The 13,900-nt window shown below is 42.7% G+C and overlaps 1 protein-coding gene across 3 annotated transcripts in view; it reads right to left on the bottom strand.

Annotated features, from left to right (window-relative positions):
• Positions 1-13,900, bottom strand: part of SERAC1 (serine active site containing 1) — a 54,246-nt gene that overhangs the window by 16,424 nt on the left and 23,922 nt on the right. For all 3 annotated transcript variants that reach the window (XM_049904666.1, XM_049904676.1, XM_049904658.1), the window contains 3 exons: positions 12,375-12,537; positions 9,106-9,256; positions 7,188-7,329 (listed from right to left, as the gene is read on the bottom strand). In XM_049904666.1, the coding sequence (XP_049760623.1) occupies positions 7,188-7,329; positions 9,106-9,256; positions 12,375-12,537 (456 nt within the window). The remainder of the gene's footprint in view (positions 1-7,187; positions 7,330-9,105; positions 9,257-12,374; positions 12,538-13,900) is intronic.

Below are 13,900 nucleotides of genomic sequence, written 5' to 3' on the forward strand. Positions count from 1 at the left end.
TGGTGGGAATGTAAAATGCTACAACCACTTTGGAAATCTATCTGGTGTTTTCTTAAAAAGTTAGAACTAGAACTACCATACAACCCAGAAATCCCACTCCTCGGAATATACCCTAGAGAAATAAGAGCCTTCACACGAACAGATATATGCACACCCATGTTTACTGCAGCTCTGTTTACAATAGCAAAAAGCTGGAAGCAACCAAAGTGTCCATCAATGGGTGAATGGTTAAATAAATTGTGGTATATTCACACAATGGAATACTACGCATTGATAAAGAACAGTGACTAATCTGTGAAACATTTCATAACATGGAGGAACCTGGAAGGCATTATGCTGAGTGAAATTAGAGGCAAAATGACAAATATTGTATAAGACCACTATTATAAGATCTTGAGAAACAGTATGAACTGAAAAGAACACATTCTTTTGTGGTTATGAGGAGGGGAGGGAGGGACGGTGGGAGAGGGTTATTTAATGATTAGTTAGGTAGATAAAAACTACTTTAGGTGAAGGGAAGGACAATACTCAATACACGGAAGGTCAGCTCAACTGGACTGGACCAAAAGCAAAGAAGTTTCCGCGATAAAATGAATGCTTCAAAGGTCAGCGGGGCAAGGGTGGGGGTTTGGGGACTATGGCTTAAGGGGACTCCTAAGTCAACTGGCAAAATAATTCTATTATGAAAACATTCTGCATCCCACTTTGAAATGTGGCATCTGGGGTCTTAAATGCTAACAAGCGGCCGTCTAAGATGCATCAATTGGTCTCAACCCACCTGGATCAAAGGAGAATGAAGAACACCAAAGTCACACAATAACTATGAGCCCAAGAGACAGAAAGGGCCACATGAACCAGAGACCTACATCATCCTGAGACCAGAAGAACTTGCTGGTGACCGGCCACAACCAATGACTGCCCTGACAGGGAGCACAACACAGAACCCCTGAGGGAGCAGGAGATCAGTGGGATGCAGACCCCAAATTCTCACAAAAAGACCATACTTAATGGTCTGACTGAGACTAGAGGAATCATGGTCCCCAAAACTTCCGTTGGCCCAGGACAGGAACCATTCCCAAAGACAACTCATCAGACATGGAAGGGACTGGACAATGGGTTGGAGAGAGATGCTGATGAAGAGTGAGCTACTTATGTCAGGTGGACACTTGAGACTGTGTTGGCATCTCCTGTCTGCAGGGGAGATAGGACGGTAGAGAGGGTTGGAAGCTGACAAAATTGTCACGAAAGGAGAGACTGGAAGAGCTGACTCATTAGGGGGAGAGTAAGTGGGAGTATGGAGTAAGGTATATATAAGCTTATATGTGACAGACTGACTTGATTTGTAAACGTTCACTTAAAGCTCAATAAAAATTATTAAAAAAAAAAAAAAAAACTCCCAACAAAAAAAAGCCCTAGTCTGGACGGCTTCACTGCAGAGTTCTACCAAACTTCCAGAGAAGAGTTAACACCACTACTACTAAAGGTATTTCAGAGCATAGAAAAGGACTGAATACTACCAAACTCATTCTATGAAGCCACAATATCCCTGATACCAAAACCAGGTAAAGACAACACAAGAAAATTATAGACCTATATCCCTCATGGATATACATGAAAAATCCTCAACAAAATTCTAACCAATAGAATTGAACAACATATTAAAAAAATAATTAACCATGATTTTTTTTTTTAAGTGGGATTCATACCAGGTATGCAGGGACGGTTCAAGATTAGAAAAACAATGTAATCCACCACATAAATAAAACAAAAGACAAGAATCACATGATTTTATCAATTGATGCAGGAAAGGCATTTGACAAACTTCGACACTCATTCATGATAAAAACTCTCAGCAAAATAAGAATAGAAGGAAAATTCCTCAACATAATAAAGGGCATTTATATAAAGCCAACAGCCAACATCACCCTAAATGAAGAGAGCCTGAAAACATTCCCACTGAGATCGGGAACCAGACAAGGATGCCCTTTATCACCACTCTTATTCAACATTGTGTTGGAAGTCCTAGCCAGAGCAATTAGGCTAGATAAAGAAAGAAAGGGCATCCAGATTGGCAAGGAAGAAGTAGAAGTATCTCTATTTGCAGATGACATGATCTTATACACAGAAAATCCTAAGGAATCCTCCAGAAAACTACTGAAACTAATAGAAGAGTTCAGCAGAATATTGGGATACAAGATGAACATACAAAAATCAGTTGGATTCCTCTACACCAACAAAAAGAATATCAAAGAGGCAATCACCAAATCAATGCCATTTACAGCAGCCCCCAAGAAGATAAAATGCTTAGGAATAAATCTTACCAGAGACGTAAAAGACTTATACAAAGAAAACTACAGCACACTCCTGCAAGAAACCAAAAGAGACTTACATAAGTGGAAGAAGATACCTTGCCCGTGGATAGGAAGACTTAACATTATAAAAATGTCTATTCTACCAAAAGCAATCTATACATTTAACGCAATTCTGATCCAAATCCCAATGACATTCTTTAATGAAACGGAGAAACAAATCACCCACTTCATATGGAAGGGAAAGAGGCCCCGGATAAGTAAGTCATTACTGAAAAAGAAGAACAAAGTGGGAGGCCTTACTTTACTTGATTTTAGAACCTATTATACCGCCACAGTAGTAAAAACAGCCTGGTACTGGTCCAACAACAGATACATGGACCAATGGAACAGAATTGAGAATCCAGACATAAACCCATCCACATATGAGCAGTTGATATTTGACAAAGGCCCCAAAACAGTTAAATGGGGGAAAAGACAGTCTTTTTAACAAATGGTGCTGGCATAACTGGATATCCATCTGCAAAAAAATGAAACAAGACCTATACCTCATTCCATGCACAAAAACTCAGAATGGATCCAAGACCTAAATATAAAATCTAAAATGATAAAGATCATGGAAGAAAAAATAGGGACTTTTTTTAATACATGGCATAAACAGTATATAAAACATTATAAAGAATGTAGAAGAAAAACTAGATAACTGGGAGCTCCTAAAAATCAAACACCTATGCTCATCCAAAGACTTCACCAAAAGAGTAAAAAGACTACCTACAGACTGGGAAAAAGTTTTTAGCTATGACATTTCTGATCAGCGCCTGATCTCTAAAATCTACATGACACTGTAAAAACTCAACTGCAAAAGGACAAATAACCCAATTAAAAAATGGACAAAAGATACGAATAGACACGTCACTGAAGAAGACATTCAGGTAGCTAACAGATATCTGAGGAAACGTTCATGATCATTAGCCATTTGAGAAATGCAGATCAAAGTACAATGAGATTTCATCTCACTCCAACAAGGCTGGCATTAATCCAAAAAACACAAAATAATAAATGTTGGAGAGGCTGTGGAGAGATTAGAACACTTATACATACACTGCTGGTGGGAATGTAAAATGGTACAACCACTTTGGAAATCGATTTGGCACTTCCTTAAAAAGCTAGAAATAGAACTACCATACGATCCAGCAATCCCACTCCTTGGAATATATCCTAGAGAAATAAGAGCCTTTACACGAACAGATAAATGCACACCCACATATTTATTGCAGCACTGTTTACAATAGCAAAAAGATGGAAGCAACCAAGGTGCCCATCAACGGATGAATGGATAAATAAAATTATGGTATATTCACACAATGGAATACTACGCATCGATAAAGAACAGTGAGGAATCTGTGGCACATTTCATAACATGGAGGAACCTGGAAGGCATTATACTGAGTGAAATTAGTCAGTTGCAAAAGGACAAATATTGTATAAGACCATTATTACAAGAACTTGAGAAATAGTTTAAATTGAGAAGAAAACATTCTTTTGTGGTTACGAGAGGGGGAAGGGAGGGAGGGTGAGAGAGGAGCATTCACTAATTAGATAATAGATAAGAACTACTTTAGGTGAAGGGAAAGACAAGACACAATACAGGGGAGGTCAGCACAATTGGACTAAACCAAAAGCAAAGAAGTTTCCTAAATAAACTGAGTGCTTCAAAGGCCCGCGTAGCAGGGGCAGGGGCCTGGGGACCATGATTTTAGGGGACATCTAAGTCAATTGGCATAATAAAATCTATTAAGAAAACATTCTGCATTCCACTTTGAAGAGTGGCGTCTGGGGTCTTAAACGCTAGCAAGCAGCCATCTAAGATGCACCAATTGGTCTCAACCCACCTGGGTCAAAGGAGAATGAAGAACACCAAGGATACAAGGCGATTACGAGCCCAAGAGACAGAAAGGGCCACATGAACCAGAGACTACATCATCCTGACACCAGAAGAACTAGATGGTTTCCGGCTACAACTGATGACTGCCCTGACAGGGAACACAACAGAGAACCCCTGAGGGAGCAGGAGAGCAGTGGGATGCAGACCCCAAATTCTCATAAGACCAGACTTAATGGTCTGACTGAGACTGGAAGGACCCCAGTGGTCATGGCCCCCAGACCTTCTGTTGGCCCAGGACAGGAACCATTCCCGAAGCAAACTCTTCAGACATGGATTGGACTGGACAACGGGTAGGAGAGGGATGCTGGTGAGGAGTGAGCTTCTTGGATCAGGTGGACACTTGAGACTATGTTGGCATCTCCTGCCTGGAGGGGAGATGAGAGGGTGGAGGGGGTTAGAAGCTGGCGAAATAGACACGAAAAGAGACAGTGGAGGGAGAGAGCAGGCTGTCTCATTAGGGGGAGAGTAATTGGGAGTGTGTAGCAAGGTGTATATGGGTTTTTGTGTGAGAGACTGACTTGATTTGTAAACTTGCACTTAAAGCACAAGGGAAGTTATTTTAAAAAAATGAAAAAAAAATTGTACATGGCCCAGTTATGAAAAAATAAAATAAACCTGTTACTAAAAAAAAAAAGGCAGGAAATAGAAGACCAAAACAGATGTCAGAGACTCTGAAACTTACTCTTGAACATCGAGCAGCTAAAGCAAAAGGAAGAAATGAAGTAAAAGAACTGAACAGAGGATTTCAAAGGGCGGCTCGGGAAGACAAAGTAAAGTATTATGATGACACGTGGAGAGACCTGGAGGTAGAAAACTAAAAGGGAAGAACACACTCGGCGTTTCTCAAGGTAAAAGACCTGAAGAAAAAATTCAAGCCTCGAGTTGCAATGCTGAAGGATTCTACAGGAAAAATATTAGACAATGCAGAAAGCATCAAAAGAAGATGGAAGGAATACACGGAGTCACTATACCGAAAAGAATCGGTCAACCTTCACCACTTCAGAAGTGGCCTATGATCAGTAACCGATGGTGCTGAAGGACGTCTAAGCTGCACTGAGGCATTGTCAAAAACCAAGGCTCCAGGAATTGACAGAATATTAACTGAGATGTTTCAACAAAAGGATGCAGAACTGCAACTGCTCAGTCATATATGCCAAGAAATTTGGAAGACAGCTACCTGGCCAATAGATTGGAAGAGATCCACATTTATGCCTATTCCCAAGAAAGGTGGTCCAACCGAAAGCAGAAATTATTGAACAATATCATTAATATCACACACGAAGTAAAATTTTGCTGAAGATCATTCAAAAGCGGCTGTAGCAGTATATCGACAGGGAACTGCCAAAAATTCAAGCTGGATTCAGGAGAAGACATGGAACCAGGGATATCATTGCTGATGTCAGATGGATCATGGCTGGAAGCAGAGAATACCAGAAGGGTATTTACCTGTGTTTTATTGACTATGCAAAGGCATTCGACTGTGTGGATCATAACCAATTATGGGTAACATTGGGAAGAATCGAAATTCCAGAACACTTAATTGTGCTCATGAGGAACCTTACACAGATCAAAGGGCAGTCTGTCCAACAGAACAAGGAAATACTGTGTGGTTTAAAGTCAGGAAAGGTGTGCATCAGGGTTCTATCTTTCCACCATACCTATTCAACCTGTATGCTGAGCAAATAATCCAAGGAGCTGGACTCTGTGAAGAAGATCATGGCATCAGGATTGGAGGGAGATTCATTAACAACCTGCCATATGCAGATGAAACAATCTTGCTTGCTGAAAGTGAAGAGGACTTGAAGCACTTACTGATGATCAAAGACCACAGCCTTCAGTATGGATTACACCTCATCATAAAGAAAACAAAATTTCTTACAACTGGACCAATAAGCAACATCATGATAAACATCATGAAAAGACTGAAGTTGTCAAGGATTTCATTTTACTTGGATTCACAATCAACACCCATGGAAGCAGCAGTCAAGAAATCAAAAGATGCATTACATTGAGCAAATCTGCTTCAAAAGACCTCTTTCAACAGCTAAAAAACAAAGATGTCATCTGGGAAGAGTACAGTGGGCCTCACCCTAGCCATGGTGTTTTCAGTCACCATATGCATGTGAAAGCTAGACAATGAATAAAGAAGACCAAAGAAAAACTGACGCCTTTGAATTGTGGCGTTGCAGAAGAAGAAGACTGTGTCTCACATACCTTAGACATTTTACCAGTAGGGATCAGTCCCTGGAGAAGGACATCTTGCTTGGTAAAGTAGAGGGTCAGGGAAAAAGAGGAAGACCCTCCACGAGATGGACTGACACAGTGGCTGCAACAATGGGCTCCAGCATAACAAGGATTGTGAGGATGGTGCAGGAACAGGCAGTGTTTCGTACTATAAGTCGGAACCGACTCGACGTACACCTAACAACAACAACAACACGGTGACCCCATGTGTTACAGGGTACAACTATTCCATAAGGTTTTCAACGGCTGTAATCTAGAGCGCCAGGCCTTTTTTCTGTGGCTCCATTAAGTAAGTTCAAACTTCCAACCTTTAGGTTAGTAGTCAAGCGCAAACCATTTGCAGCACCCAGGGACCTCTATGTTCCTACTATGTTATTTTTTATAGTATCTTTTTAATGGAAGTGAACTATTACTGGCCCCTCCTTTGTGCTGCACGTAACATTTTATTTAATAAATATTCTCCTTTACAGTCACAGGCTGTATCCTAACCAGAAGTCACACAGCACATGGCGGCAAACCCAGCTGTTAACGTCACATGCTACCAGTATCCCCAAAGGAAAGAAAAACTGCATGGAAGAATATCTTTGTAAAAAGACAACAATGAGTAAGTCACAATGAGGGCTCTTAAGACCAGTGGGCTGGCAGTGTGCCGTAGGTGGGGCTGGCTACCAGGGTTAGTGGCTCCTTACCTTAGGCCAACAGGTGGTATACCTGTCTTCACCCTCTGAAGCCTTTTCCATCAGAACCTGATCAAGGTCCTGCTGGCGCCATGTTCTGAAGGCTGCTCCCATAAGGCCATGAATAAAAAGGACATCGGCTTTAATGGGCTGACTGACGGGAGAGAGAATTTTAAAAAGAAGCAGAATAGATGCATTATTGCTTTGGTAAGAATCTACGCAGCACTCTCTGTGGCTGGTGCTTCAGCAGGTTTGTGTGACATGAAACTCAATTCAGGCAAGCGTGTGAACACAGGTTCACTGGGGACCCCGACAGAGAGCTGACAAGGCACCCAGGCAGCGACTCGCTGCACCTGCAGTCAGACCAGCCCAGTCGGCTGTGGTATGCTTAGTGAGCACTGAGGTGACCGGTGTCATGGGTCGCCCTCCAACGAATGCCATGGGGATAGTCCACAAACCAGTCAAAGTCCTGAGGGAATGAAACAGGAACAGTTCTGTTACACATCAGGTCGCCACGAGTTGGGACCAACTCAACAGCAACTAACAGCAGCAAATGCAGGTTCAGTTAGTATAACCAAAGAGGTTTTCACAACTCTGGCAAGGAAAATAATCACATCAGAAGTACAGTCATCGAGATTGTGAAGTCATCCATCTTTGGACATGATGTTTAAAAAACCGCAGATGGTATATTACTTGCAAGCTACTTACACTACACACACAATTACGCAGCACACGTAAAAGACACTGCCATAATGTCTTATTTATAACTTGGAATTAACCAGACAACCTGTTTTTCAAATTTGAAAAAAGCTTTTGCTATTTTCTGAGGCATTTTTTAAAGTGCTTGATAAAAATCCAGAAACCCTGGTGGCGTCGTGGTAGTGCCACAGCTCCTAACCAAAAGGTCTGCAGTTTGAAGCCACCAGCTGCTCCTTGGAAACTCTACGGAGCAGTCCTACTCTCTCCTATAGGGTCGCTATAAATTGGAAGCGATTCGACAGCAGCGGGTTTGGTTTTCTCAGTCTGATAAAAATCCAAGAGATAGGGAATTGTTTTCACTGGTTGTTTCTGTGGATACTCTCTCGGCAGTGATACAGCTGGAGACAGTGACCACAGCTAGCCTGAAGAAACAGCATGAGTCAGACCGATTACAACCTCCTCTTCCCGCCGTATGCTTTCATACCTGCATCATTTCCCACCCGAGTTCTGGCCCAGGTGAATTCGTTACCTGCAGACGATAATGTCCTATCTCCCTTCCTATTCAGACCAATCTCTACATTCCACATCAGTTACTAACCCAGATCTAAGTGACAAATGCCTTGAAACAAAGAAGAAATACACATCAGAAACTTCGACACATTACAATGAACCCTGTGAGAGCCAGAACTTGACCAGACGGGCTTGTTTTTCTGGGTCCCCAAAGTTTTCCGCCTTTGGCAAGGTGCAGTCTTGCCACTTTTCTATTGCTCTCTATTAGTGTAAAATATGAGTTTTCCTCCTCTGACAGGCTTCCGCCTTACACAGGTTCTGATTTTTGCAGGTTTTACTGTGTAAGAGATGAGTACAGCGATGTTCAAATGCCCTCAGCGCAAAACAACCCTGATGATTTAGCCAGTACGCACGCTCTCATGACAACGTGCTATTCTTCCTAGGTTATCCTCGACAAGTGGTTTCAGTAAAGAAGGTACCAGACTTATCAGTAAGGTACTTAAAAAAAACAAACCCATCACCATCGACTCCATTCCAACTCACACCGACCCTACAGGACAGGGCAGAATTACCCCCTAGGGTTTCCATGGATTCGAACTGCCGGCCTTCTGGTTAGCAGCTGAGCTCTTCACCACTGGGCAACCAGGGCTGCATGAGGTACTCAGTGTATGCAAATTATGCAGAAATTAATTACAAAGGCAAGCCCTGAGCTGGTTTATACCTGGTGCGGCACTGGGGATGCAGCACATATACCCCGTCCTGGTACTTTTCCTGCACAGTTTCTCGGTCCAGGTTAGCCAGGGTCCTGGCAGCGTGTGAGGCCTCCATAATGTGCTGAGATTTCATTGCTTCTGCCATCAGGGAAACCCAGCCTAGTGAAACACAAACACATGCCCTAAATACTGACGCCACAGGTGTGCAGTGGTTGAGAGATGCTTGGACCCGAGGGGCAGCAGGAGAAAGCCAAGGTCCAGCACATTTGACAAGTGCAGCAGCCAGGTTACCCTACTTCATTCTTCCCTGAGGGCCTGGAGGCCCAACACACAAGTCTGCGATGGCTCCCAATCAGAGGCCCCATATGGGATCTCAGAGAAGGTATGAGAGGACAGGGAAGCCAGAGCACTGGGAACAGAACAACCAGCAACACAATTAAAGAAAATGTTGACACACTGTGAAAAACATAACTAATGTCACTGAACGATTTGTACAGAAATTGTCAAATGGGAACCTAATTTACTGTGTAAACATTTACCATAAACACAGTAAGATAGTATTAAAATAAAGAAGGTACAAGGAGTTCGGTAACCATTTCCTTTATTTAGAAAATCTAACAAAAATTGCAGTTATTAGAGATCACAAAAGATAACAAAGTATCATATTGTGCATTTAGCAAGAATTAGAAAACTCAGTGGGTGAAGAGTTATTTCATCCTATCAGCAGTCGTATCGGCAGCCTTTAGCACAAATGAGGAAGTTAATTCACACACATGCACAGATATGGAAAGGATACACCAAACTCACAAGGAGCCATTACCTCTTAGGAAGGAGGTGGGCTCTGTATTTCTGTACTCTGACGTATTTCCGGTGAGATCTTCTCCTGTGTTACTTACATAATCCAAAATAAACAGTGTGTGGGCTTTGAGGGCAGAGGCTTACTCCACGAGGGCCTCAGTGGCATGACTTAGTGGGAGGAAGGTTTTAATCAGTTAACGTCTGTAGAATCACCGGGACCTTCCCCCCGGCCCTGGCAGATTTGCAATAGATGGCTATTGTTCCTGCGTCCTCCTCCCACTCTCTGTGACAGAAATGTCCAGGGCCATTGTGATGATGTGAGGCCAGTATTTAATAACCCAAAAGAAGCTTCTAGCCCGTTCATCCTTCAACAACAATCGAATTTATAATGTCAGAAAATTCCTCTTCAAAATCTGTTAAAGAAGGCTTTATAGTAAGAATAATTTAAAATTCTACCAAGACGGATATACAGGTATATTATTGATATGTACGACGACACAGCTTTATTTTGACTGAGGTGTCACAAGAAAGGAAACAGGAAAACACGGCACAAGCCATTTCTGTGACATTTTTAGTTGACAAAGTATTTTCACCCTGCCTGGGACTCCTGGACTATGAGCAACTAAGTTTCTGTCCTTCACAGCCACTCACTTGCGCTATTTCTCTTACAGCAGCCCTAGGAGACTAAGACAGGCAGCAGTACCAACGGGCAGGGAGCAGGATATCTACATACCCTTAAGTGTCTCCCAAGGAGCCCCAGTGGTGCCGTAGTTAAAGCACTCAGCTGCTAACCAAAAGGTCGGTGGTTCTAACCCACCAGCTGCTCCACAGGAGAAAGGTGTGGCAGTCTGCTTCCATAAAGATTACAGCCTTGGAAACCCTATGGGAGAGCTCTGCGCTGCCCTATAGGGTCACTATGAGTCGGAATTGACTTGACGGCAGTGGGTTGTTTTTTTTTTTGGGGGTAAGTGTCTCCCCACAGTCTCCTTATTAGTTCCGACGGGGGAAGACAGGAATTACACAGTGGACCTTGTTTTAGTCTGACTGTGCCTCTTGGTTAACCAAATCGTCTTATGTCAACCATTTACTAGCTGCTCAAAAACTAGTTTTTTTTTTTTCATCACGCAGACACTGCCCTCCTGTGGTTGCGCACACACTGACCATCTCAGGTGTGGGTTATCCGCATCTCAGCAACACCTTGCTCCCACTATCACTACATGATCTAAGGACCCACAACTAATGCTGAGTTGTTTTTTTAACTTTATTGTGCTTTAGGTGAAAGTTTACAATGCAAAACAGTTTCTCATTCAAAAATTTATACACAAATTGTTTTGTGACATTGGTTGCAATCCCCACAATGTGACACCACCCTCCCCCTTTCCACCTCGGGTTCCCCATGTCCATTCATCCAGTTTTCCTGTCCCTTCCTGCCTTCTCATCTTTGCTTTCGGGCAGGTGTTGCCCATTTGCTCTTGTATATTTGACTGAACTAAGAAACACATTCCTCACGTGTGTTACTGTTTGTTTTATAAGCCTGTCTAATCTTTATCTCAAAAATGGGCTTCAAGAATGGCTTCATTTCTGAGTTAGCAGGATGTCCGGGGGCCATAGCCTTGGAGGTTCCTCCAGTCTCAGTCAGAGTAAGTCTGGTCTTGTTTTGTGAATTTGAATTTTGTTCTGCATTTTTCTCCTGTTCTGTCTGGGACGCTCTATTGTGATCCCTGTCAGAAAGGTCAGTGGTACTAGCCAGGCACCATCGAGTTCTTCTGGGTTCAGGCTGGTGGAGGCTGTGGTTCATGTGGTCCTTCAGTCCTTTGGGCTAATATCTGCCTCATGTCTTTGGTTTTCTTCATTCTCCTTTGCTCCAGACAGGATGGGACCAACAGGTGTATCTTAGACGGTGGCTTGAAAGCTTTTAAGACCCCAGATGCTACTCACCAAAGTAGGATGTAAAACATTTTCTTTATAAACTATATTATGCCAAGTGACCTGGAGTTCTTCTGAGACAATGGTTCCCGGTTCTTAACCCCGGCAACTTGGTCCCTCAGGGTGTTTGGATGTGGAAGCTTCTATGACTTTGCCTCGGTCCAGTTGGCTGACTCCCCCTATACTGTGTGTTGTCTTTCTCTTCACCAAAGTTGACCCTTGTCCACTATCTAGTTAGTGAATTCTACTCCCCAGCCCTTCCTCTTCGTAAAACCATCCAAGATTGCTTTTTTCTGTATGTAAATCTTTTCTTGAGTTTTTATAATAGTGGTCTCAAACAACATCTGTCCTTTTGTGACTGACTTATTTCACTCAGCATAATGCCCTCCAGATTCATCCACACTGTGAGATGTTTCACGGACTCATCATTATTCTTTATTATTGCGTACCTGGCAGAATCTTAACTCTGAAAATTCAATGTACTATGAGGGCTGCAGGTGGAAGAGGGAGAAGCAAGGACTGAACCCCAAATGCCAGTATACAAAGGTGTTACCTGAGCGAACTATCGCAGGGTGAAGATGTTCGTTCAGAGCCATATTCCCAACGACACGCATTATGTTTCTCTGCACTTTGGGGCAGTCCCTGTAGAGCTGGTACAGCCTCTGAAGCAGTTGTAGGCCTCCGTTTGCCTCGATCTTATCACAGTGTGAGGGTATCTAGCAGAATAAATTAACGAGAACACACTTTATGTTGTATGAATTCCTGACACAAGATGACATAGCATGCTGATATGGACAGCCAGGTGGCTCCTGCCCAGGACAGAGACCCACTGAGGACACACAAACCTCTGGTCTCAGCTTACTCAAATGAAAAAGCGAGTCCTATGTCAGGGGAAAGTGCTTCGAAATTTTTAAAATTCTAAGGTGGTGTATCTTGTCAGGGCTTTTAAAATTTTTATTCTTAAAATTATTCTGCCTAGCTTTTGGGCCAGAAGTAACCTGACGATATCATTATTACAGACTTGTTTCAATTTATAGGGATATTGGCTTGAAACGACCTTAAAATGGTTCTGAAACCTTGAGAAATCAGCCACCAATTCACGGGAAATAATCCCGGATGCAAACAGGCAGACACTGCTTGTGAATACACGGACCCACCCAGAAACAGATGGCCACCTCTGCGGCCCTACGTGCCACCCCAGGGTAGGCAGTGCCCAGGGCTATGGGGCGGGCTGAAAATCAGGAGCTGGGAAAAGTTTAAAAAGAGAAAGACCAAGTAAAAATAAAAGAAAGAGAAAGGAATTTGAATTTTAAAGGAGAGAAGACAGAAAAGGAAACAAACGAAATGTATGTCAAGGTCAGGTGACACAGTTGGCCAGCAAGTTATTTCCACCTGTCTAATGTTTAATGTCGTTGGGGAGCCCTGTTGGCACAGTGGTTAAGGGCTTGGCTACTAACCAAAAGGTCAGTAGTTCAAACCCACCAGCTGCTCTTCAGGAGGAAGATGCGGCAGTCTGTTTCCATAAAGATTACAGCCTTGGAAACTCTACGGGGCAGTTCTATCTCTGTCCTATAGGATCACTATGAGTCGGAGTTGATTCAATGGCAACAGGTTTTTTGGTTTTCTTAATGTCACTGGGCACTGCTTGCCTCTTCCATCACCAGTTTTACTCACTGACGTAACATGTCACGTATACGTGACAAGTTTCATTTTCTAAAATTTAATTATTTTTTATCACATTTTAAATACATTAAAAGTATGCCTTTAAATATCTATCGAGCGAGGTATGTAACAATCTGAGAGGTTTCTGGAAAGGTAACTGATATTCCACACATTGTAATTTCAACAGAAGAGTCATTAGATGCTTCAGAAACTACCTGTAAGTCATAAACACTCAAGGTAGTCTTCCCATGTCCCCTTTTTACTGCAACACTTCACTGACTCTGCTTCGTGCTCAATTCCTAACTCCACCAGAGGGAACTAGGGATGAGTGGAGAGCCCAGGCCCACGCACCAAGCCTAATGGTTCCCAAATTAAACTGGAGGGTTTGGAATCTCCAGGCTGGGGCTTCTCATGGTG

Source organism: Elephas maximus, chromosome 1, assembly GCF_024166365.1.
Source record: "Elephas maximus indicus isolate mEleMax1 chromosome 1, mEleMax1 primary haplotype, whole genome shotgun sequence".
In the NCBI taxonomy this organism is placed as follows: Eukaryota; Metazoa; Chordata; class Mammalia; order Proboscidea; family Elephantidae; genus Elephas; species Elephas maximus.